Raw genomic sequence first — 26,794 nt, forward strand, 5'->3', positions numbered from 1 at the left:
TGCTAGGCGTGGTGGTGCACACCTTTAATCCCAGCACTCAGGAGGCAGAGGCAGGCGGATCGCTGTGAGTACGAGGCCAGCCTGGTCTACAAAGTGAGTCCAGGATGGCCAAGGCTACACAGAGAAACCCTGTCTCGAAAAACAGAAAAACAGAAAGAAAGAAAGAAAGAAAGAAAGAAAGAAAGAAAGAAGGCTTTGTGAGCAGTCCTAAGTCAGTGCATTAACCACCTTCACACCACTCCTGAGCAACTGGAGACAGGGAGGCAGGAGAGCTTATTATCCATTTAGCTACAAGAACTTAGGGAGCACAAAATAAAAGTTCAAGCAGCAAGAGCAAAAGCCATCCCTGGCGGCTATTTTCACCACTGCAGGAACCCACAATGCTGTGCTGATTTCTGCTGCCAGTGCTCGTCTTGGGTGTGGGTTGGAAAAGAAATCAGTCTTACCGACCTACCCATTCTTTTTCCACTGTTGTGTCTGTGTGTGCACGTTTGCATGTATGGGGGTGCTGTGTGTACTTGTGTGCATGTGCAGGGCCAAGGCTGGCTTGAGAATCATTTTGGATCCCTCTTCTAGGCTTATCATTGAGGCATCATATCCCTCAAACTCGGCGTTCTCTGGTAATGGCGGGTCTCACTAGCCAGTTTGCTCAGAGAATCCCCATCTCAGCCTTCCAAGGCTGGCGTCACAAACAGGCCACCACACCTAACTGGTATTTGCACACGCTGGGAATACAAACTGGTTGTCACATGTGCATGGCACGTCCCAAACTGTTGATGACTTTTAAGGGTAGGAAGGGGCAACCCAAATGCCACAGCAGCACAAGTCACTATTTATGTTCACTGGTGGGGCTTGTGGCCAAAGAACACAGTCTGGTTTACCCAACAACAGCATGACAAAGGGAAACAAAAAGACAAGTGTGGAAGGAAGAAAATCTTGCACTGCTTCTGAGACGGCTACTACACACCAAGTACTGAGAGACCCACAGATGAATAACCTTATTCAACACTCACAACGCCCCCAAGATACACTGCTTATCATTCTTCTCAACATAACCGAAAGCCAACAGCAGTCACTGAGGAGTAGGTCTCAGGTGACCAGCCTAGGCCTTTTCCATCAGCACACTCTTCCACTGGGCCCTACACTGCCTGGCCAAGAGCTCAGCTGAGGGCTCCCTTCACATCTCAGAATAGTAGTAATGGAATAGACAAAAAGAGGTCACACAGGCCCTCAGAACCTCTACAGAAAGAGAAAGCAGGTTTATGCCTGTCAAATGATCACATGAACTGTATTACAAGCAAACCTCTACACCAAGAATATGGCCATACAATTAATTAGTTTGCTGATGACATTTATTGATCCTGGTGTTTATCTTTAAGGAAACAGACGTCTGCTCTAGAGTGCTCCCAGGAGGCTCTGAGCTTGAAGGACATCAGAGGAGAGGGACTCGGGCTGTGTCCGCTAGGACACTGTGGATCTTCTCCAATATCACTGGGTGGATGCATTAGTTACTTGTTAATTTCCTTTAACCAAAGCCAAACAAAATGCCACATCCTGTCACACAAAAGTAAATCAAGGTAATGAAATGAAGTGACGACATTCAGTAGGTGAAGCAGCATCAAACACATTCGAGTGTTTACGAGATTACATGATGTTTGGGGTGTTGCAAATACTCCAGGGGGAAATTGTAGATTAAAAACAAGACTGGTGATATCTGATAAATGGTTATACTCAGTTATAACTATATGGGTGCTTGCTGTACTATTTTTTTCTACTTCTGTATGTGTGCTCATAATGGCCTACCAACACAAAAATATAGTTTGAAGAGTAGGTCACCCAGATGAGCCACAGTGTACATGAACTTGTTCAGCCTCAGTGAAAAGTAAACCTTTTCTTTCCTTTTGTTTTTGTTTTTCAAGACAGGGTTTGTCTGTATAGCCTTGGGTGTCCTGGACTTGCTTTGTAGACCAGACTGGCCTCAAAATCAGAGCTCTACCTGCCTCTATCTGCCTCAATGCTAGGATTACAGGTGTGTGCCACCACACCTGGCTAAGCATACCTTTTTCAACTGCTTCAATGTACACTTGATAACCAGACAACCAATTATCTGTCACATAAACTTTTCCAATTGCTTCATTATTTTTTGAGTCACCTGAATGGATATAAAATTAGATTTCAGGTGGCAGGCATAGAACCCGTGCCCCGGAACACGCTAAGCATGCAATCTACCTTGGTGAGAGAGCTACAGCCCCGGCCATGTAGGCTCTGTTAACTGGTCACTGAAGACACCCAGTGGCTGCATTCCAATGAATATTTTAATGGAAAAACTCAAGAATATCCTCATCAGGCCATACTATCAAGGGAAAAGCTAACTTTTGTTCATTGCAAAGCTTGGTACAAGAGACACAACTACCTACCACCCTGGCATCAATCTAAACATGGTAAGACAGTCACAAACCACATATTTTGGAGGGTCTGTTCCAGGTGCCTCAACTTTTAAAAAAAAAAAATTTTTTTTTAAACCTTTTTACATTTAGTTGTATGTGTAGGCATGTGTGCATGTGGAGATCAGATGACAGCTGTATAATTAGTTCCCTCCTCCACTCTGTGAGTATTAGGGATTGAAGTCAAGCTACAGGGCTTGAGAAGAGTCAGGCCTATCCGCAGAGCCACCTCAGTGACTCCGTTTTCCTCAAACCCACCGCACTGGTATCAACAGTAGTAGGTTTTTCAAACCTAACAAAAGCAACTGACACAAGAAGGTTGTCACCTTGGCCTATGGCAGCAGGTTTAAGGAGTGGCCAGACGCACTGTGGACCCTCAGGAAGCAGAGAGAGATGAACATTGCCGCACAGCCATCTTTCTCCTTTGTCTCTCTGCTAGGTGCTCTGCTCCTGCCTCATCCTGACACTACAGTCAGCTAACTGTTCATACTCACTGCTCCTTACTCAGCCTGTCTGGGATCAGAAAACAGCTTGCCCATGGTGTCTGGTAAGCCAGTTTATTAGCTGAGAGAGATTTTTAACACCTCACAAACTTTACACCACAACTCAAAAGAATGTTTGTAACGAGCCAAAGCTCAGCATATGAAAGATACGTACAGGCTGTCACAAACAAGTTCCTGATAATCTGGGACTTTGGTGTAGAGTCATGACATAAGGCTGCCTGGTTTGTAACTCAGCATGATAGAATCCTAAAATCTCAGCTGAGTGATTATCCAAAAATCCACCATCGAAACTCCACGTTCTGCAGTAACAAACGCTAGCCTTCTGGTTCCTGATCCAGAGTGTTTCGAGTAATTCAGTAGTGATTATAAAAATTGGAATAAAAATCAAGATCGTGACCTTAATTTCATATTAGATCTCTTTGGAACTAGACCTATTATTTAGATGTTTTCTAGAAAGAGGTCCGGCCACACCTCTTGGAACTACAGAGTAAGGTCGACAAGGCAGTCAATCACACAGAACTTACCTAGGAATGCAGGCTAAATACGAAATGAGCCTCCTGAGATCCTCCTGCCGTATTCTGTCATGGTTGCTGCGGGCTGGAAATGTTAAAATGGGACCTCCACGCTTATCTCTTCCACCTACAAAATAAACATTGGGAACACACTTAGGCGCGGCAAGATCCAACAGAACTACCTACATGCCCTTGCAAGCCCAGCGTTTTCACCCATCCACTCAGTCAGTCAGACCGGTAGTTGAACCACCACACAGTCAAGAAGGACATTATAAACCCTAGACTCTGTGCCACCTTTGCCCACCCTGCACTCTCTGGGACTCAGAAAATATCAGAGTTCTAAGGGGCAGCCAGAGGATGTCATGGATGACTGTCTCTCCTTTCTTTCAAGTTTGGAGAGAAGAGCTCTCTGGTACTCTAATGCACATGCCTTATTTACCTCAACACCCTTCCTACCTTGCTCCTGCTCTCCTGCTCCTCTAACTCCCTGACACTCCCCTTTTCTTCCCTCTCTTGCACTTCCTTTTTTCTACCAAAGGAAGACTTAAGGGAAAGACAAGAACGGACTTTAACTGTTATGCCCGTTTCTGGCCTTACACAAACTGGGATCTGTGGCATCTCACCACAGTGGCCAGGACGTTTTCATCAAACCTTTCCTCTCAGGGCTAAGGGAGCTATACAGAAGAGGAGACCAGCAGCCTGTAAGAGCCAGAAGTGGGTGACTCCAAGGAAACAGCATCCTCCATACAGCTCGGAGGCACACACGAACTCCTAAAGCCTGCAGTGCACATGTAAAGGCCTGCACAGGTTCAAACCAGACAGGGCCCCAGAACTGAGAGGGAAAGTGGACATGAGGTCCCACACCTAACCAAGATGCTGTCTGCAAATGATACCCTTTGTTTGGCAAATGAAGAATCAGTTTTTCCCAATGGAGTCTCACTGTGTATCACCCACAACCCAGGACAGGCCTCATGCCCAGGAGAACGCAGCCAACACAAACTGAATGTCATGGTATTTTTGTGGACTTTCTGCTTTGACTTGCATTATTTGTGTTTATTTGGAGGAAAGGGGGTGCTTACTGGTCTTTTGCTTATTCATTTTGATTTTTGTTTTTACAAGTTTTGGGGGGGTCTTGTTTTGGAGGTTTCGTTTGTTTATTTTGAAAGAAAGAGAGAAACTAAATTGGGTGGTAAGGAGGTGGAGAAGATCTGGAAGGAGCTGAAGGAGAAAAACATGATCAAAATACCTTGCATGAAAAAAATTCAAAAAAAAAAAAAAAAAAAAGAAAGAAAGAAAGAAAAGAAAACAGAAGAAGATGCAAACAAATCACAGGGGAGTAGAATTGTAAAGTAAAACCAGATCTGCTAAAAGGTCAGAGAAGAAGAGGACACCCAGAGCATCTGACCTTGACAGAATGGCAGGCAGGCTTCTCTTGGACTCAGCTTAGCCTGGCTGGACACTGAGGCGAAACTGTCACCTATACTTTATTATTTCTACCAAGGGTAGAAAGCATGGAAAGGAAGTTCAGCATTCCCAAGTGGGTCCTTCATTGAGTTTTACAACTCTGATCATTTCTCTTCAGATCTCAAACTTCAAGCTACTGCAGGAAACTGTTACTATTTATTTTCTGTGCACCAACAAAACATCATCAGAGGGAATATTAATGTGGCTTTTACGATGCCCTAGACTGACTGCACATTCATTCCCATCCAAAATGAGATATGATGGGAGACTGAACACTTAAACTGGTTCATATGCACCACAGAAGTTGTTTGTAACATAAACGCAATAAGAGCCACACTGAGTCACAGCTGCCACACCACACGGTTCCACAGTGTGACTTCATGGGCCGCACATGAACTTTCTCATGTGATCTTCACAGTGAGCCTGGCAACTCTACTGTCTCAGGCCCAGGTGAAGCTTCCGAGAGCTGAAATCAAGACAGAGGAAGACAAAGCAGTGCCACAGGTGGACCATAAACAAGAACAATCTTTCATACCATGGCTCGCGTTGCCTTTTAAAGCAATGGGAGAGGCAGAAGGATGACTAGGTAGTGGGTCCCTGGAACTATGGAGGCAACATCTATGAAAAACTACAAGTCATCTTGAAAGTAACAATGCTAATGGCGACAGTTTCTTAACTATCTCTTATCCCTAAGATAAGACATACAACCGTTTAATGTTTTCTTTTCCTACTGTTTTTTCAAGTTGGGGAAGGTGAGAGAAAGAGGCAGTCTCGGCAATGAAGAGTATTATTACATAAGTTACATAAACATTTAGGTCTGATGTGGTGAGGTTTTTAAGTTATCTTTCATAGATGTATACTAAATGCTTATAAATAAATGGTATGACATCTGGAATTAATATTACAATTATACTGAGTAAGGGTAGAGGAGAAGAAAGAGGACAGATTGGGGGGGGGGCAGTGCTGGAGAGATAGCTCAGCGGTTAAGAGCACTGTCTGCTCTTCCAAAGGTCCTGAGTTCAATTCCCAGCATCTACATGGTGCCTCACACCCATCTATACTGGGATCTGATGCCTTCCTCTGGCCTGCAGGCATACATGCAGATAGAACACTCATATACAGAAAGTAAATTTAAAGAAAAAAGAAGAGGACAGATGGAAAAAGACTTTGAAGACAGCCCTGGGACTCTGTCTCCTGTCCTCTGCCTTCTGACACTGAGATGTCATGATGAAAACTTTTCTAGAGCATGCTCTTGGAGCCGGGGATATGGCTCAAGGGTAGAGGACTTCATAAAGCGCCCTAGGTTCAATCCCTAGAATTGCAAAACAGTAACAACAAAAATAGAAGCGTTCCTAATTAGGAGTTGTCTAGGCCCAAACCGTAAGAGCTCTATGCAGCAGCTGACACTGCACACGGCTCACTGGTGTCCCTCTCTCATCATCCGAGAGGTCTGTGCTACAGCCTCAGCAGGATTCCCCAAACCTTTTCCTACTGAGCTCTAAATAAGTATAAGTTATGCTTTTCCCGAGTACTTCTCATAAAGTGCAATTTACAAAGTTAGCAAAAAGAAAGTGATTGTAACTAATAAAACAGAACTTTTAGTTTTATGAATATGGTCTCATCTCTCTCAAAAGAATCACACATATTACTGTAATGGACTCAGATGCCCATGAGTAAAGTGACACAGCACAATGGTCCGATCAGCCCCAGCACACCAGAACACCTCTTAGTTGACTGGGCCTTACTCTATTTGTGCTGCTGTCACAGAACAATGTCAACTGGGTGGTTTACAGAGAGCAGAAAGTTATTTTCTTACGCTTCTGTAGGCTGGGAAGTCCAAGGTCAAGGTACACCCTTCACCAGGAAGGAACTCGCAAGTCACCCTCACTAGGATCTTCATATCACTCACAGGGAAGAGGCGTCCTGGCCTAATTAACTCTTCAAATGATCACACTGTCAACATCTGGCCTTTGGAGGGTGTCTTTCAACCCACCATCCTCCTGACCTTAAACATCATGCAGATGTGCCATTTAATTTCACTTAACCTGTCCCATGTAAAAAGTGATGTTCATGTTCAAGAAATCCTAACTAGCCTTTAGAGGTGTAGGAATGTATCTCGGCATCTCAGAACCATCCATCATATTTGGCCCACCTTTACTGAAGTTCTTTTAGCTCTAACTACATTGAACTAATAAAGGCTCTTCCATCCCTATGAGGAACCTTTATTTGGAGGCAGGGTCTGAATATGTTGCCCAGGCTACCCTCACACTTGCAATTTGTCTGGATGCACACTCTCTGAGCTTCCAGGAAGAGCAGAGTGGTACATCAGAAGTCTGGGTGCCCAGAAGCGGATGGGCAGAGGGCCTGCTTCTCGGGCCTAGGCTCAGGCCCTACAGATGGGCCTGTGGGATTTCCTCAGGAGGCCTCTTGGGTTCAGAAGTAGAATCTTTTGGTTACTCCAACTTTAAGTACAAAACCACTAGTCTACCAATTGGTAGTAGCCATGGCGGTATCAGGTTTGGACTCAGACAAGTCACTGTAGTTAAGAGCACTTCTATCTTGTTGTTATTGCTTTGTAATTTGGGGGATTGAACCGTCCACACTACTGCATTACAAGGCCCACCACAAAACATCCAACTATGAGGAGCTCTTGCAAAGGTGCCACAGTACTCCTGGTATGTTACAAACGGAAGTCACAGAACAAGGAACATGAGTGATGCCCAGGGCAGAGGAAAGGGAAAACGTTAGAGCTTTTGAGAATTGATGAAAGTGCTCTGGAATTAGACCATGGTGATGGATGCACAGTCTGTGACTGCACTGACATCACCATGGTGATGGATGCACAGTCTGTGACTGCACTGACATCACCATGGTGATGGATGCACAGTCTGTGACTGCACTAACATCTACTTTTAAAAGACTGTAATGGTATGCAAATTTATACCATGATTAAACAAGAGGGAGAAATTAAGTTAGAAGTAAAAATTATTTCTGAGAATCCATTTGTTCTTTAAAACTTTCCCTAAAAATACAGTGTACATAATCCATTTATTTTTACAATTCCCCCCTTCCTTTCGTATAAAAGATAACAATAGCCTAAAGTTATCTTAACCTCACGTGACCCAGCTAATTCCGGTCAGGAGCTGTGAAACACTAAGACTGTAGCAACACCGCCTAACTACTTTGCTTGCACAGCTGGTTAATGCTCTGCTGTCCTTAATAATTTAAAACGCTCTCTCCTCATTGTGGTCACCACAAACCATCTCTCTACAGCAAAGCCTTAACCCCACAGAATTAAACTTTCATTGAAGATTCATGAGAAACTCTTAAGACCAATGGTTTTGGTTTTTGATTAGTTAAAAAGCAAGACATTTTAGGCTTTACAGTAAGTTATATAAAAATGTCATGATAATAAACTGCCTAATAGCAGGATGAAGGTAAACAAAGGCTAGCACTCGTCACTGCCCACCTGCCTGCGTGTGCCCACTGCCTGCGTGTGCCCACTGCCTGCATCTGCCCACCTGCCTGCATGTATCCACCTACCTGCATGTGCCCAGCTCCTGCACTTCTAGGAAGCACAGAGTGGTGCGACAGAGGTCTTGGTGCCCAGGAGCAGATGGACAGCAGGCTGCCTTCTCAGACCTAGGCCTGGTGCTCCAGATGGACCTGCTGAACTGCCTCACAATGCCTCTTGGGTTTGGAAGTCGAATGTTTTAGTGACTCCAACTTGAAGTACAAAACTGATAGTTCACAAACTGGTACAAGCCATTATACAAACTATCAGGGATGACCTGAAAAGACTGAATCAACACTACTTTCAAACCTCAAATGGATTGTAATCCATGAGTTAAGTCAGTTGTCTGTCTGTCTGTCTGTCTACAATCTATCTGCCCTTCCATCCACCCACCTACCCATCCATCCAAGTACTGTCAACAACTCGAAGCCTCCTCTTTCTGTGTACTACTCTTTATCAACCCTGCAGATTCATTATGAATTAGATTCACTTCTCCAAAATCAGCAGAGTGAACAAAGACAAGACCAGCAAGAACACCATGCAAGCTTCAACTTAAATACAAACAGAACCACATGCTATCAGGTCACCCAGAAGCAAAGTGGTTACAGTGCTGTAAATTAAAGCTGAGAGGCCACCATAGGCTGCTCCAGGCCAGCACAGCATGCTTGTTTTAGACAGTGCAAGGGTTGGATACCAAAGGAACAGAATCTAACACAACTGCCCAGGAGCACAGGGTCGCCTCACTCCTGCTCACTGGTACCATCCTATAAAGCTGCATATCAATCCCAGGAAGAAAGCTAAAAGGCCAGAAGCATAGCCTTTCCCTGTGCAGAGGAGAGAAAAGACAGATGCCCCACAGGCAGGGGGCTAGCTGGGCTGACTCCACACTATGGCGGGAGGCCTGGGAATGAAAGGTGGGGTCTTCTTATAGGGAACCATTGGCTGGACAAAGCTGCCAGGTTGTTACAGCCAGCTGAAGATACGGCTGTTAACAACTCCAGGAACGGGCAGCCCTGAAGGAGACTAGCTGGAAAACAGGAGCCTTTCCTGCCAGGTAACGGAACAAAGAGCCATGTGGGACAAGACACAGAGGTTAAAACCCCTGAGTGTGGCCACACTCACAACTGCTGACACTAAGGTCTTTAACAAGCAGCTGTTGCACTTAACATCTGAGGCAACGCAGTCAGATGGTTGTAGAGTGACAGTAGACATAGTTTGATCAGCAGTGCTTGCTGGCTTATGATGTACACACTGCCTCAAAAAATGTCCTTGGGCACTAATTTTTTCAAGAATAAAAGAGTTGTAAAAGTCCATGAAATGTTAGTGCTTTCATGCACTGTGGTAAGTGAGCTACTTTAATTAGACTCTAATGTCGGGCCACAAAGTCGGATCTTACCTGAAAGATAGGCGACTTTTTCCTTCAGAATTGGCAAAACATCCATAGCTTTCATTTCATCGTTTTTGCGGAACCCTGAAGACACAGAGAGAAAAGAGTCACTGGGCTGCCTGACTGACATGAGATGCTCCCTCTACCCAGTGCCAACACCTCAACTTTCATCATAACCAATAAATCAATTAAGAAACATGACCATGTGTGAACACATGAGATGGACCTCAGCATTTTCTTGTATTTTAATGCTTAATAATGGTCTTTACACGCGTGCGTAGACGGTGTCCCAAGAGGCTCTCAGTCATGTTCAGTCCCCAGAAGACACAGTATGTAATCAGGCCCAACCATTTGCCAAATTTTCATTTTAACCTGGTAGAATTTAGATAACTGCCAAAGAAAACTGCCGCATTAGCAACTTTTTGTGAAGCTTGCTACTCGTTACAGAGTAAAGCCTCTAGGGGGAGCTCGAGGCTGCCTCCTCCTTCTCTCAGTCTTCCAGGCGTGATTAACAATCCTTGCCTGGCAGACAGTGGGAGATTGTGCATAACCCATACTGGCCAATGCCCCCTCCTTAAAGTTTTTTGGGTTGTACCCTGCAAAGGAACACCAATGGCTAAGGTAGCCTGCTGTTACTCCAACTTCCGAAGTGGCCAAGGTCACTCACTAAAGACAGAAAATCTTAGAAAGCCATGTAAGAATTTTACAAGAAGTCAGAACGCAGCCTGCAACTTAAGACAACATCTAAGTAGAAAGAGCTACAGCTGAACATGTCCATCCCACTTACCAGTGTGGGCATTAGGAATGTGGAATAAAAATTTTCCTACTCATGGTCATGCCTTAGGATGCTGCTGTCTTGAGACTCAAACAGATGCCCATTACAACTAGCACTGCCACTGCCATTACTAAATAAGATAGCTTTCCCATCTCCATTCTTCTGGTTTTGCCATATAGGACAAGAAAAAGACCCAAAATGTGATCTTGGCCACACACCTGGTGAACATTATAGTTTAAGAAGTGTGCTGACTAGCCCAGACGTGACATATGTACATACACATAAACCATCACCTGTCATGCTGCCATGCACCTGTAATCCCGGCAACAAGAGACAAAAGCAGGAAGTTCCCTAGGTCAAGGCTGCATGTCAATTCTCTCCTAGGGCACTGGAGTGCAATGAAAACCAGGGTGTGCACTGGGAGAAAGGGAATGGTGTTGCGTTCACCTTCCTCTTTTCTCGCTGTTAGTGAGGACAGAGCTCAGTGTAAGCCTGGGAGCTGTTACACTAACAACTAGGTTATACTCAGGGCTGCTCTGTGCCAGGTGAAACAGAGAGGAGAAATCTGGGAAAAGAGTACTCAAACTAAGTGTCAACTTCGGGAGCCCACGCTTCTGCTTTTTCCTGAGCCTTGCGTATAAAGGGAATGCTCCAGGTGGTCCCTCTGAAAAAGCAGACATTTGAGCCAGGCAATGGTGGCCCACACCTTTAATCCCAGCACTCTAGAGGCAGAGACACGCAGCAAGGACCAAGACTCAAGAGAACTTTCTGGCATGACCCAGCTAGATACTGGTAGACTTAGGTCTGACCTTAGCTCAGGTCTCCAGATCACAGGGCCTCTTTACTTTCAAAGCACCGTTGCTGTGTGTCAGCAACACACTAGACTTAAAAGAGTGCTTATTTCCAGAAGGCAAAACACCTGAGCCAAGAGGTCTACAATTTCATGCCAGGGTCCTTCAGAATCCTTGAGCGAATGCAATCTAGTTTCAGCAGCTCCCTGTCTATCACTGTAGCTCACTCCTAGAACTTGACTCCATTGGTGGCTAAAGATGACAGTGGGGCAAAGGCAAAGGCATCAGTCTTATGACTGCCCGATAAACAAGCAGACTGAGAAGTTTTCTGAGCAGCAGGAGCCCTGTGAGAATGAAGAGAGGTGCAGCTATCGATCAAACCTAACAGTGTCTAACAAGAGAAATCCTTGTCCACTGTCCAGGGACAAGGACGCCCACTTCCCACCATTCCCACAAGCCAACGCTCACCCAGTCCTGTCCACATGACAAACCACCCCAACGACATGAGTGTCAGCACCTGCGGCCCCAGGCCCTGCACTGTAGAACCTGAGCTTCACTTGTCAATCACAGAATCCTCAGCAGAAGACAGCCCTCCAGTCAGCAGCGGGCTGGGTGACTTGGCCAGCATTCCAAAGCTCTTGACAGTGGCTGAGGACCTTCTAAACCACCTCTGTTTATTGCTTGCCGTGATGGAGTGGATAACCCAAGTTAGAGTTGCTGTGTTTCCGGTCACCACACAGGAAGAAAAACTCACCAATTTGAGCTCACTATGCAGAGAGAGGCTTTCTAGAAAAACTCAACTTCCCAAGCCTCATTGTGAGCCACACACTCACTCCATGTGACCTCGTCTTTAGCTTCTCAGAGCTGCTGAGTCTTATCACTCGCCCAATTTCCCCATCCAACTAAACAGAAGGCTTCCTGAGAAAAGAGGCACACAGGTCAGCGGGGAACTGTGTATGTGTGCTGCATTTTCACTGCTATGCATCCATATGTCTAGACACACAAGCTGCAACATCAGTTCCCACCAGCTTAATTGTGGTATTAGACTAACTGTTCCACAGAAAGGGAACATGGGGCAGAAAGAGAAAATACACAGAAACTGAGTGTGTGGCTAAAACAGTAATAATCAGGAAACATGGCTATGTTCTAAGACTACACTGACTAGATCAGGCAAGTGAATAAAAAGCAGAAAAATCTAAAAGCCCAACCACAAAAGCGCCTCTGATCAAAAAGGCAGGTTCTCGCCCATGCCCCCAGAGAGCTACTTATGAAAACAGAGTACGCATCTGTTTAAAAAAAATAAGTTTCCTTAAAAGTTAAAAATAAATGGCATTTCGCTGCCCCAAGGGTTCTAGACTAACCACAGAAAGGCCCGATTCCTAAGATTTTCTTGACTCGTGAATTAAAAGGATTTAGCTGCTGGATTCAATGATCTGTATGTACCTGGAAGCATTACCTCTTCCTGGAGTCACAGGGAGGTTGCTAATGAACAAGCATCATTTGAAGAGATACTTCTGAGACCCCACAGAACATATCTGTGCCTGAGACCAGGAGGCAACAACACTTATACCTGTGTGACCAAGAGGGTCTGCTGATGGACAAAAAGACCACACAGAAAGCTGCTAAAATTTGAAGAGGATGGAGAGAAAGGTGGAGGCATGGAAGGTCAATGGCCAAACTCAGGGGCATTCAGTTGTGTCCACTGTTTGAACTATGTAACTTCTAAATTCCATAAAAACCTACAATAAGCCAGGCATGGTAGCACACGCCTTTAATCCCAGCACTTGGGAGGAAGAGGCAGGTGGATCTCAGTGAGTTCGAGGCCAGCCTGATCTACAAAAAGTCGAGGACAGCCAGGACTGTTATACAGAGAAACCCTGTCTGCAAGCAAACATACAAACCCACAATAAAGTGCACCGAAAAGATAAAGAAGCCAAGGCAGATTTTAATGAAATGTTAGCCCAGGGACTAGTGCCAGGCAAGAACTAGATGACAAGTGACAACTACTTTTGAGTTGAGCCTACGCTGTGTACGATCAGAATGCTCACATGACCAGGAGCACCTGCAATCGGGCCATGGTTATCACCAGACACTATTGTGTAGGTAGGACTCTGTGACTTTCTTTCTAGCTTCAGGCTCATTCTCTCTCCCCCTCGCTCCTTCCCTTTCTCCAAACGTGAATGTTTAAATATTTTAGTATGCTCACTTTAAGATAGCTCGACTCGGACAAACACTGAGCCTGTGCTCCCTACCAATGGGTCCTTGCCATCTTCCTTTCACTCAGGTGACTTGCTTTGGACAGAGCTAAGGGCAAAGTATTCAAAACCTCTGAGTACTGGATGGAAACGAACAAATGAGTGAAAAACAGACTAAGCCCCCTCCTGGCACCCTCCCAGTATCCCACAGGACTTTCTATTTTCAGTTTGTGAAAGATCAGCTCTGTGTAGTTAGCCTTCAATCATACTATGATTGCCACTGTAAGAGGGAAAATTACCCTCTTCACCCAGGGAGGAAATGGCCCACAGTTGTCATTTGACAATGGGAAATCTCTTAGAAGAACCAGTGGGCCAGAGTGTCAACAACGTAACAGCACAGCGGCCAGATCAACTGGCCACTTCTGGTCCTGGGGCCCTGTGGTAAGTGCTGCAGTGACCTTCTGACAGAACCTTTCCCTCATCACTTGGTCACCAGCATCAACCAACAAAAAGGAACAACAGACCTCCATCTTGCTCACTCCCGGATGGGGGAGTGTCCGTAGCACTTTCCACACAGGTGAGAACACAGCCCTGAGATGGGGCCAATCAACTGAGCTAAGAGCACAACGGTGTTTAAACCAAAACAGTTTCTTTTGGCAATCCACTGGGACCTCTAGCTGATTTTAGTCATTTAGAATTTTATATAACCATTCACCTAAAAATTTTTTTTTTCCTTTTAGTAGACATGGTATTTAAAACCCCAGTTACTCCCCAGGCGGAGCTCCTGAGAAAGTCGCTTCAGCGTCTTGTTCGGAATTGTCTGCCATGTCGCCCACAAACTGCTTCCCAGCCATCTCACAGGTCCACTAGCCTGTCAGCTACCCCACACGAATTATGAAACTGAAAACTCGCCTGAGGGAAAGACTGAGGCAAATCTTATGGAAACACAGGTTGTGCCACAAATAAGACTAATAAATAAGGCAATATTCTAAAGCAAGCACGGCAGGAAAAAAAAAGTTAAATAGTGTAAAAAAAAAAAAAAGTTAAATAGTAAGCTGGTAGCTCCTTGCTTACTGACGAGCCTTGGTAGTAATTACTGAATTTTACTCATTAGGTAATTGGCAGAGCTCCTGAACACAAAGGGCAGGGTGATAAAACTCCACATCTGCATGGTGGCCCCGCCCTCGTGCCGCTTGCAGAGAGGGTGACGTCATCCTGTCTGAGCAAGTGCTCCACTGCAGAGCCTGCAGGATGCTGCTCCAGTACAGGGAGGCAGTGTGGGCACTGTGTGGAGGAGGTGGGGCTGGGTTTGAGGGGACTCAGGGAGGCAGTGTTAGCTGTGGGGGGAGTTAATTCAGGGAGGCAGTATGAGCACTGTGGGGGGATGACTTGGGAAGACAGTGTTCGTTGGGGGAGTGGGGAGGCAGTGTTATCTGTGGGAGGGGGTTTACTAGGACTGGCAGTGTTAGCTGAGTGTGTGGGGTTAACTAGAGGAGGCAGTATTAGCTGTGGGGGGGGGGGGGGGGGCGGTTAACTCAGGTAGGCAGTGTTAGCTGTGTGTATGGGAGGGTATACTTTTAACAGCAAACCTCTAGATCTGTTTCTCACAGGAAGGAAGCATTTTTAACTAGCTGAAATCTTCTGTAAATGTATTTAATTATGAAAGAATGTTAGAGACCAAAGGTTAAACTTTCACTCCTATTACTACTTACAAAATATATTTTTAAAAAAGCCAAACAATTGATATTTATGTAATCTTTACAAAAACATATGAGCCCAGATTATATACAAAAATGAACCACACACATTAGGAATGTAGATATGTCCATAGACTAGCACATGAAAACCACATGACAATATGGATTCTAATTTTAGTAAGAACCACTGCTGCTTTAACAACCACCTGATTGCTAATTTACCCTGTCTTAGAAGTGACAGCCTGTAATATCACACAGTTACGGGCTAAAATGGAGCACAAGTTTTCCTGATTCAAAGAAATGTCAACATAACAACTCTGGCTTTTAATTTCTTACCCACAAACTATACAGGACAAGCTGACCTGCCAAAAAGACCAAAGGCTTGCTCGAGTATTATAAATGCCTTAAAATACACGAAGCAATCTGTCGACTTTGTTGATGTTTTAACTATGCATTAATGATGCATTGGAAGTTAATTTATAAACATGTAATAGGCCAGTAGTCCAAAGGCATTATAAAAGGGGTTCTGACTTCTCCTAGTTTCACAAATTAAAAAGAAACCATGTGTCCAAGAGCACCCTGAATCTGACCTGCAGACCAGCACAGAGCCATACAGAGAAACTGAGTCTCTGTGACTATGCAATGCAAAATGAAGAACACGGACACCTGCCCCCTGTGTCTCTGTCTCTGCCTCTATGTCCCTCTGTGTCTGTGTGCATTCACTATACCTCACTCATGTACACACACGCACACACACACGCACACATACAGTTCTGTAAAGCCAACACAACCCAAGGAATGTTGTGCACAAAGGAGCCCAGGGAATTAAACTGAAGTGGAAAAACTTAATCCGTGAGCTATGGGAATGGATACCAGCCCAAGCAAGACTGATTGCTAGAAGAAGTCCTGTTCCATTAACACCACCAAACATTTCATTCACTTAAATAGCCGTGGGCTTCCCTGGCCTCCACCCTCCCCTCATCTTTCCGGCCAGTGTTCCTACAGGTGGCCTTAGCTTTAGCTAGAGATGTAGATTTAGATAGACAGACAGACAGACAGAGATGATAGACAGATACAGATACCCTAATCAGTGTTCACAGTCCCCTGACCCCACTACTCTCCTCAAAATGAGGTTTCTAGCATAGGTCTCCTTTTACTTTTCCTCCTAAAAATTTCCCAGAGTGCCCTTCAGTGGCTTCTAGATGCCCTCACATAAGACATAGACTCTTGACATGACATAAAACCCTTCAGATGTGAGAGACATCTGGCTTCTGTGCAGCCTCACTCACCTGCCAATACATATTCTCTCCCCAGGCACAAATAAAAGAATCCCAACTACATGACCCACCCCTGGGCCCCTGCAGTCGTAGGTACACCACTAGAGCCCCACTCCCATCACTGTGGCTCCCAGCGCACATTCCACTCACTGGGAACCCTTTTGCTGGATTCATAACCTACTGTACTCCCCAGTGAGCCGTTGTCACAATATGTAAATGATCTAATACTGGTCACAGGCCACAAGGCACTACATTCCTCTGCATGGGGAGCACAGCAGAAAACTGGGGGGGGGTGGGGGGTGGGGGGGAGAACTGAGCACTAGGTAAACAGCTTTTGCAGCTGGCAATTTTCAATGCCAATCTACAAATGGGCCCTGAGCAGAGTCCACCCAGCCACAGAACTAACCATATTCTGAGGCCACCAACCAGCTCCCAATGGCCAGGCAGTTGAAGTGGCTCATTCTGCCTCTGTCTGATGTACTTAGTGACAAGTACGTAACACTGTGTTTACAATTCCTTTGTTTATATTTTAAAATTGGAAAATGTTTTACTTTGAGGTTTTCACAACGTAATTAAAAAGTTATTTTCAGTAGTAATCCCTATCACCCCCAACTCTCTGGTGAAGAAGGGGTGTGCAGACTATGTGAAGGGAGAAGGATGAGGAGGCGGCTCATTTCAGCACCTCTACAAGCAAGGAGGGCTGCAGGGCTTTGGGGTGCACACAGAAGCACGCAGGCATCAGTGGGTGCTGCTTCTCTGCAGATAGCAGTTGTTTTCACCCAAGGAACAGTTGCAAGGAAATGGTTTAGTCATGCGGCTCTGTAACCAGCCCAGGCATGAGGGGATGCAGCAAGCCACGTCAACACCACACAACTCAAAACAGAACTTCTTTGTTTTACATGTCAGCACATACGTGTCCCACCTCCCTGAGCACCAGAAGGCTCAAGTAGGACAGTGCACAGAATCCAGGGGTTCCTGCCATAGGGACAGACCACATCTTAGGCTTCAGTGGGTGCCAGGTGTCCCAGACAGGCGTGCTCTAGTCACGACCCCACCTGCCTAACGGTGAGCATTACCATGACCACCCGCCTGCCTGGTGGTGGGCATTACTAGAAGCACAGAAACAAGGGGGCAGAGTCAGGGCTCAGAGACTTCAGCTTTCCACAGGACCGAGGACTTGATCTCAGTGATGAGCCTAGATTAGGATTTAATCTCTGGATTATTACAGCTGATCTCCCCTCGCTCCCCCGTCCCAGCGTCCCAGCTCCTGCCCCCTCTGAAACAGCAAGACTTCCTTTGTTTGTCTTCTGAGACGTGGTCCATGTAGCCGTGGCTATCCTCAAACCACCAACAAGCGGACATCCAACTTCGCTAACACTAACATTCTCAGTTCAGATACTGGGTTGCATTATGAGTGGAGACGTCCTCCAAGGGCCTTTCTCCCTGGCTCCAGGGGCCTGCTGACAAGTGTGTATCAATCCCTCTACCTTTCAGCCACTGTGCACAAGGGTCTCCCATCTCTGAGGAAATGTACTCAAGGATAAGTCTTAATAAGTAATCAATTTATTTGATTGGCCATTAGTTAATCTAAACACTTAGATCATTCTCTTGTTCTTCTATAAACCAAAGTTTCCAAATATTCAGCAAAATTAAGATATTATAGCCCTGCTACCATTAAGAAACACTCCAGTAAGTTACTGACCCTTAAAATGAATCAATCAGGACTAGAGAGATGGCTCAGTGGTTAAGGGCACTGTCAGCTTTCCCAGAGGTCCTGAGTTCAATTCCCAGGAACCACATGGTGGCTCACAATCATCTATACTGGGATCTGATCCCCTCTTTCGGCATGCATGTGTACATGCAGATAGAGCACTCATATACATAAAATAAATAAATAAATATCTTTAAAATTTTTTTAAGGTATCACCAGGCATTGTGGTACACATCTTTAATCCTAGCACTCAGGAGACAGAGGCAGGTGGATTACTGTGAGTTCAAGGCCAGCTTGGTCTACAAAGCTACTCCAGGACTTCCAGGACTACAAGAGAAACCCTGTCTCAAAAAAATAAATAAATAAATAAATAAAATAAATAAACTACATACCATAAACAACCAAATGTTTAGCTGAATATTAAAAAGCTATTTCCACTTCAATAGTCATGGATTTAATCCCAACATGAAAGTCACAAGGAAGACACATCTTTAACAACAGCCAGGGAAGGGGCTGAACTTTCTATCAGCCTGCTCCCCAAGGGAAATTTGAACTGTCTTGGTTCACTTGGTGCTCATGTTCAGAGAGAACATTTACACACACTGATCTGCTACACCCTGGAGATTCCCGCCCCCCAAACTGTGCAGTCCCAATTTGAAGAAGCTTATCATTCAACAGGAAATGAAACATGCAGGAGAGCAAAGAAATGGGCTTGACTCCGTACTCCAGGCGGGCCAGTCTGACAGATGCGTATCTGGACACATGCTGCTGTTACTGGTCTGAGGTGGGCATGCTGCGATTAGCCAGATAAACTCAAGAGCACACACTGTTCCCACTGAAGCCCTGTGTCACCTCTGTCAGGAAACTACATCCCAGACAACGACGTCAGACTCCCAAGATGAGACCGACGCTGTTGCTTCCACAATTCAGTCTGTCTACTCGCCTTGACAATTTTGCCCCTGTTTTCTCAGTGTGGGTTGCAGCTCATCTGTGCTGAGAGGAACCTAAAAAGCAAGGTGGGTCATCCAGCTGATTCCCTGCCGGGCACCAGAGAATGTGCAAGTGTGTAAGAAAGGCACGGTGGGGGATTGTATGGCCCGTCACATTGACAACTCGAGAAACGCAAAACTCATGCTTCATTTTGGCTAAATTCTAAGCGACAGAGCGAAGCCCAGCGTTGTCTTTCAGGTCCTTCCAAGAGGTGGAAGATGTGAGAGTTGAAGAAATATTAGCCCTGAAGCAATCCTGCAGGCTAATGGCTTCCTGTCCAAGAAACAGCACCAGCCTAACTTTGCTCATGGGTAATGAACCTGTCCAGCTGCCTCAAAATTATAGCTTTATACCGATGTGGGCGGCATACAGCCTTCAAAGTTAAAGTCATTAATTTACTCACAGCCACTCAGGCTTGGTGCCCTGCCCTATGCCCATTTCAAAGCACAGGAAATTACGTCAGATAGGCCTGGGTGACTTCCCTTCGTGCTGAATCCTGGTAAGAGGGTTAAGATACCACAGAGAAGGCCGGGAAAAGGAATGTATCTGCTAACATTAACAAAAGGGAGACTATAATTTGCATCCGTTACCTACCATCCTCTATCCTCCATCGTCACAGTCTCCTACCATTTCAAACTCTCTCCACAAGGGCTTTTAAAAGGCAGAATAAAATATGATTGTTAAGTGAGAAAAAAAAAATTGAGTAACATTCATGGGGAAATAACTGTGTGTCTATGAGGCACACACGCCCGCCTGCATGGGTGTCCCAGTGTGTGTGCGTACACATGAGAGAGCACACGCATACGGCAGCCAGAGGCTAGCATCACCTCACCTCTTTCATTGACTGCTTCCACGCTATCCACCGAGCCATGGTCTCATAGTTGAACCCAGCGCTCTCCTGGCTAGCCTTGTCCACTTGCCAGCTTGTTCCATGGATTCCCGCCATATCCACCAGCATTCTTGTGGCTACCAGCCGCCTTAAAGCTCATCTTCATGCTGAGGAGCGATAGTTTATCCACTGAACTCTCTCTCTCTCCCTAAACTGGCAAATAATTCTTGCATAAGAGTGGACCAAATGTGGAATGACTAGCCTCTACCTTGCTATCATGATGCATAGTCACTGGTCCAGAAGAGATGCATGCTGGGTACAGGGGCCAGCAGCATCTGAGAAGGGAGAGAAGAGGTAGATGCTACTCTTTCAGACTCCTCTGCTTGAGGGGCTCAGGTAAACCTGGGGGTGTGACCTCCCTTCATTCTTTCTAGGGATGCTGGGACTTGGTAAATCAAAGCCAGCACAGGCTCTGCACAGGCTCGCGCGTGGTGCTCTGCTGCTCCCTCACAGCAGGGCTGCTGACTCTGGGCAGTGGAGTGACTATCTTTACATGATAAGCATGACTGAGTTACCACAGAAAGGGATCCAGTGGAGTTGTATTTACTTACTATCCCACGTGGACACTGAGGAAGGGCAGAGCCTTCAGGTAGTTGTGGCCACTGACCCAAGCTGGAGCCACACAGCCTTCCCTTCCCTCTTTCCATAGGTCCCTTTCAATAAGCTGTAAGTGAGTGAGTGAGTGAGTGAGTGAGTGAATGGATAAGTGGCGGGACAGAGAGAGAGAGACTCAGACTTTTGCAGCTCAGCAAGGAAGCATGCTGTGTGGTGGTGACTCTGTTTCCCTTGTTCACTTTCCTAAATGCTCACAGCAGAACATGTCACCATCTGTATCTTATCTACCAAAAGCCCAGGGAGCCCTTTTGTAAACTAAACCTAATCTGAATGGTGGAAGGGGGACTGCTAAGGAGCACTTAAGTAGGTGTGGTGCGGCCACGCACTCACTCTGCTTTCACAGCTTTGTATCATGCCCTACACTGAGAACCTGGCAGTTCCCTGCTCCAGGCCCTGCATCCAGAGGCCTTAAGAGGACAAGGTGGAAGGAAGGGGGCAGAAGTGAGCAAGCACACCACCTCCAAGCAACAGCAGGGGTCAGAGTTGATGACTTGCTTCTAGGCAGGACTCAGGAGCAAAGGCGGCTAGGTCAGCTGCCTGCCTCCCTGTGAGTGGCACTGGCAGGGGCCTCTCTCATGCCTTCCATTTCTTATCTATGAAATAGGGAGCCTAACATGGCTGCAGCTCCCACAAGGCGGTGTCTAATGTTTATGTTTATATATGTATATATAAAAGGAGGGACTGAGACAGGACCAAAAGAAAAAGGCATACGGCCGTGGTTCTCAACTTGTGGGCTGCAACCCCTTTGGGGTCGAATGGCTCTTTCACAGGGTCGCATCTCAGAGATCCTGCATCTCAGATCTTACATCACAATTCCTAACAGTAGCAAAATTACAGTTATGAAGTAGCAACAAGAACAACTTTATGGCTAGGGGTCAGCACAACATGAAAAGAACCACGGCAGTTGGAAGGTTGAGAAGCACAGCCATAAGGGAAGAGAAAGGGACTTCTCACTCTACAGTCTGGTTGAGGCTTTTTGACACCTGAGAGTCAATAATTTTAGCCAAATGTACAAACCTCCTATAATATTTGCCAAGACAAAGTTAATATAACTTTCATACAGAGACATGTTACGCAGGAACGGTAAAAATAGGATGAACACAGTTATGGCTAAAGTGGGTATAACCTTAAGTGTGGCCTTAACTCATTTCCCAGCTGTAAACCTGTAGTTTTCTGGGACTCTCACAAACAAGACCATAAACTTCATTTACAGAAGGAAAAAAGGGCTTGACTCATTGTTTAACCCCTGGGACCCACGGTTTTATCAGCCTGTAAGCCTACCAGATAATCCTCAGGAAATACCTCAGTGCCTTATTTACCAGAAACTTAAAAAAAAAAAAAAAAAAAAAAAATCAAAGTTCTTAGCACCCTTTTGAGGTGTAACTTCAGAAGTCTCCAAATGGCTACTCTTGAGATGCTTACATGCAACTCTCCTATGGAGCACGCGCGCGCGCGCACACACACACACACACACCCCTCTCTTAGCAACCCCAAGCCTACAACAGGGCTCTTGCTTCCAAGACTGCAGCTCATGGGCTTCTCCCTCCCAGCAGCAGCCTAGTCTGAGGAAGAGGCTGCTCTGGGAAACCTTCAGCTTATTCAGCAGAGCTCAGTGCTCTAGAAGGCGGGGATCATGACTTACAAAGGAAGGACAAGGTCTGAGACACAGTCACTGTTGAAGGCTGCCCTCTACCCCCCCACCAAAGACATACTTTAAAAACCAACACAGTCGTGATATATTGATTAACCTTGGAAGTCTCCTATGAGACTGACTATAAACAATATAACAAAAGGTGAGGTGATCCCAACTGCAGAGTGCTTGCTCTTTGAAACAATCACAATCTTTTGCCACCCTCCCCACCCACACCCTTGCATTTTGGTTCCCGCCTCTTCCCATGGCAAGAGCATGCCAGATACAATTGGAGGTAAAGGGGGCTGAGCCCTAATTGTTGCCTGAAGGAAACAAAACTAACAGCCTGTCTCTGATCTCTCTTCATCTGCAGTTCACAGGAGCCTGAGCATTAGTGTCAGGAACTCCATTCCTTCTAAAGGATGGAGATGAGAGGGCTGTGGCATCCAGGAAATGGGGTCACGTGGGTTTGTCTGACTTAGCTTCCCTTTAAGCGCCATTTTTTAATAGCTAATCAAACACAAGTAAGCTAGCTCTTCAATACCCTTGGCTTCACTCTGTATGAGCTGCTAAACACTGCTGCCCTTGATACACTTGCCTTCCTTATCACACCCGTAGCCCACTCTACAGACAAGACTAACGGAAAACAACTCCTTAAAGGGATGAGAAAACACACTAAGCCTTTCTTGAAAGTTTCTGGAAGCTGATGGCCTGACATCACTCAAGTCTGAAACCAAAACAGTGTGCAACCTCCCAAACCTAAAAAACGGGAAGGCCGAGGAGGGCTGTTAGTATAGCAAATGAGCACTCACTCGCGGCCCTGGTGCTCCAAAGACTCTCTTATTTGATAGTGAAACAGAGGGGCTACATCTTCTGCCTACCAAGAGGGAGCGCAGCCATGAAAGAGAACCTCAGCATGACCTTCATACATGAAGGCACGGGTGTATGTATGTGTTACGTGGGCATCTGAAGGCCCACGTTGTTTACAAGATCTAGCACTGCCTGTACCTCAGAGGCCCTCATCCAGCCATGGCTCTGGACTAAGCCTATACTAACTTTCAGGATAAGCACTCACCCCCTTGCTTTTCTTTGTAGCTCCATTTCCTTTGCCTGCCTTTTTAAATGTACGCAACAACACTGTGCCCATTCACCTGCGGCTCACCTTGACACCACTCCCCCTGCCCCGCATGCTGACCTTTACTCAGTGTGATGTCACTGTCCAGTAGCACCTGCTCCAGACTGGCAGGCACTGCAGGCCAAACTGTCTGTCATGTCTGTCATTATAAATGGTGCTGTAGTGAACCATCCTGGCTGCGTGTCTAGAACTCCCCTTCAGATCACTTCTGGGAAGAAGGTAAACTCCTGTTCCTACTCAAGTTTCTCAAATGCTGCTCTCTACTTCCTCTCTAAAGCATGTATCCTCTGTAAGAGAAGTCATTTTTTATGGATGTAACCACTTGCTGCCTTTTACAAAAATAACCTTAAAAAAAAAAAAGAAAAGAAACAAAAATAAAATCCACAGGTTAATATTCAAGAGACTGATCTGAAATCACTTCTGGATTCCAAACTCCAGAACATGTTTTGTATTTCATCACCCACCTCTGACTGAAGGAAAAGGATAGCCCAGATGTTTCCCCTTCTATTTCTGCCCTAACTGAATTCCCTCAATACTTCCACCTACTTAAGACGCTTAACAGTAATACCAAAAAGGAACTGCTGGGGACCTGCGTGAACTCAGTCCTGGACTTCCAGTGGTGTGGACTGCCCAGACCGTTGGGGAAAGCATGTTGTTTCTCAATTTCAGGGATAAATTTTCTCAAATGGATAATGCTATAAATGGCTATTATGGTCTCAAGGAGCCCATAAGTTCCCATTTAATGCACAGTAAAACTACTGGTGTAAGTTGGAGCAGAAACAAGAGACCAAGCTAAAAACCTTCCTGCCTTTCTCCACCCACCTCCCACTCTCTGAGTGCCCTTCTATCACAGGAGCCTGGCCTGGCGCTCTGCTGGAGAGAAGCCTTCATCTCCTACTACCCGAGGAAGACTTCTTTGTGCCTCCTAAAACGTCTTGAGGCTCCCGAGCTGGTTCCACCCATTATCACAGCTATGTAATTCATGATTGTTTATCATATTAGAAATTCAATCTGAGATGTTTCAAAATAACCATGTTGAGGCTGAAGAGATTACTTAACTGTTAAGAGCTTGCAGTGCTCTTGCAGAGGATCCAAATTTGGTTCCCAGGACTCACACTGGGTGGCTCCCAACCGCCTAACTCCAGCTGTAGGGAGCACCCAATGCCTTCTTCTGGCCTTCACAGGCACTGCACTGTCTCCCTGCCCGCCCCACACGCTCTCTCTGTAAAACTCTGCCTGTCTGAAGCCATGCTCCCTGCCATGATGACAATGGGGTTAAACCTCTGAAACTGTAAGCCAGCCCCAGCTAAATGCTTCCTTTGTAACAGTTGCCCTGGCTGTGGTGTCTCTTCACAGTAACTGAGCATGACCACGACAGAAAGTGATCACGTGACACATGTGCCAAAGTCAGGGTTTTAAAAAATGCCCAAGAAATAAGCGGTGTTAAGAGCTAGGAGAGGGCTCGGTAACCAAGAGCACATACTGCTCTTGCGAAGAACCTGAGCCTGAGTCCCAGGTACACACGAGGCAACTCACATCTGCATGTAACTCAGGCACTTGCACTCACTTGCACACACATACATGAAACTAAAGTGTTTGTTTTTGTTTAGCAAGGAATAGGGGCCCTTCAATCCCAGCACTCAGGAGACAGAGGTCTGGGAGAGTGAGTTCCAGGACAGCCAGCTCTACACAGTGAGCCTCTGATTCAAAAAGAAAAACAAAATGAGGTTTCGATAGCTTCTAGGACTCTACGAGGAGTAAAAGTAGAAAGTACACTGTGCTATGTGAAACATCCGAAAGATTTATCTTAAAACTGGTACCACATCAAGGACATCAAGGACAATAGATGTGACCACATGGAACCTCTAAGTTCAGCCTTCCGGAGCCATCCTAGGCCAAGGTCTGGCTCTCAGCGGGTGTGGAGCAGTAAATATGAGCAACTGTCCTAAAATTCAACAAGAAGGTGGCCAGGCCTTTGACTAGGTGCGGCTGAAGAGACACAGAAAGGGACTGGTGAAGAGCTGCCTGCCGTGAAGGAAAAGCACTTACAGTCTGTGCACACCTGCCAGGTGAGCACGCCTGACACACTGAGATGCGATGCACTCAAAGATGCTAGCCTTTTTCGTTACAAAACATCATGAACAGGACCCAAATTTATAAGAGTTTAGAGCCAAGAAAGAGGTCCTTTAATTTTATAAACATATTTGTTTATAAACAAAGCCAAGCTGATGGTTTTTATTTCTACGTCTCATTTTACAAGTGCAGTAGCGCAGAAAGGAACCCTGTTTAAAACCTTCACCATCACCTTCCAGACTGGGATGATGCTGATGCAGCCACCTTAATGGCCTTATGAACTGAACCACAGAGCTGGCAAAAAGACAAGCATAGCACACAGGGACAGCAGTCGTAATGTCACCTGCCTGGCTCTCGCAAGCTCCAGCCTCACCTGACAGCCACCACTCACTGCACCAAGGAAAGCAAGCCAAGAAGGGACGAGTTCCTTCTGTCCCATCCAACACCTCTAAGGCTAACTTCCCCTCTAGTTCCTGAGAGAAGACAGATGCTATTTTCTCAAATAACACACACACTCTGCTGTCTGCTGGACAACTCTGTCTATCTGTTCCTAAGGCCATCAAAATCCTGGGGCACTCCCACAAAGGTAAATTCTGCACCTCAGATGACCTCCCTGCACAGCAGAGAGGTGACACACATAAAACACCAAAACCTAATGGGCAGAGGCAAGGGCTCAGGAAGCAGAAAGCCACCGCGTCCTTCCTCCTCCCCCTCTACCACGCCCCAAGCCTCCACTTGCCACAAGAAAGATAAGCCTTTTCAGAGAAACGCTGCAGGTTGGCACACTCGTGTGTCTGTGGGCCTTCTTCACACACTCAATCCTCCCATCTTCGAATTCTCCAGAGGAGAGCACTTCAGGGACCTGGGGAGCAAGGGGCCCATCTCGGGCACCCTGTGTGTGGCCCGTAAGTACCAATGAAAATTAGTCCCAACACCACTTACCAGAAAAGTCCCTGGAGACACGGGGCTAACGGCCTGGGCTGTCTCGCTGTGTTTCTAGAAGCTGCTTTATTAACACAATCCAGATGTTTTCACTTTAAGACCTGTCACCAGGACATCAAAGCTTTATCATTCCTTTAAGATTTGCTTTTGTGTATGTGCGCACTGTGTGTATGTGTGTGTGTGTGTCTATGGTGTGCACACACATGAATGTCAATTAGTCCCTGTCAACTTGACACAAACTAGGGTAATC

The 26,794-nt window shown here is 45.9% G+C and overlaps 1 protein-coding gene across 1 annotated transcript in view; it reads right to left on the reverse strand.

Annotated features, from left to right (window-relative positions):
• The window catches only part of Trio (trio Rho guanine nucleotide exchange factor), a 289,251-nt gene that overhangs the window by 178,032 nt on the left and 84,425 nt on the right, over positions 1-26,794 (reverse strand). The window contains exons 2-3 of the mRNA XM_051151014.1: positions 9,834-9,908; positions 3,472-3,586 (exon numbers count right to left, since the gene is read on the reverse strand). Coding sequence (XP_051006971.1) covers positions 3,472-3,586; positions 9,834-9,908 — 190 coding nt within the window. The remainder of the gene's footprint in view (positions 1-3,471; positions 3,587-9,833; positions 9,909-26,794) is intronic.

The sequence above is a fragment of the Acomys russatus genome, chromosome 9 (assembly GCF_903995435.1).
Source record: "Acomys russatus chromosome 9, mAcoRus1.1, whole genome shotgun sequence".
Taxonomy (NCBI): Eukaryota; Metazoa; Chordata; class Mammalia; order Rodentia; family Muridae; genus Acomys; species Acomys russatus.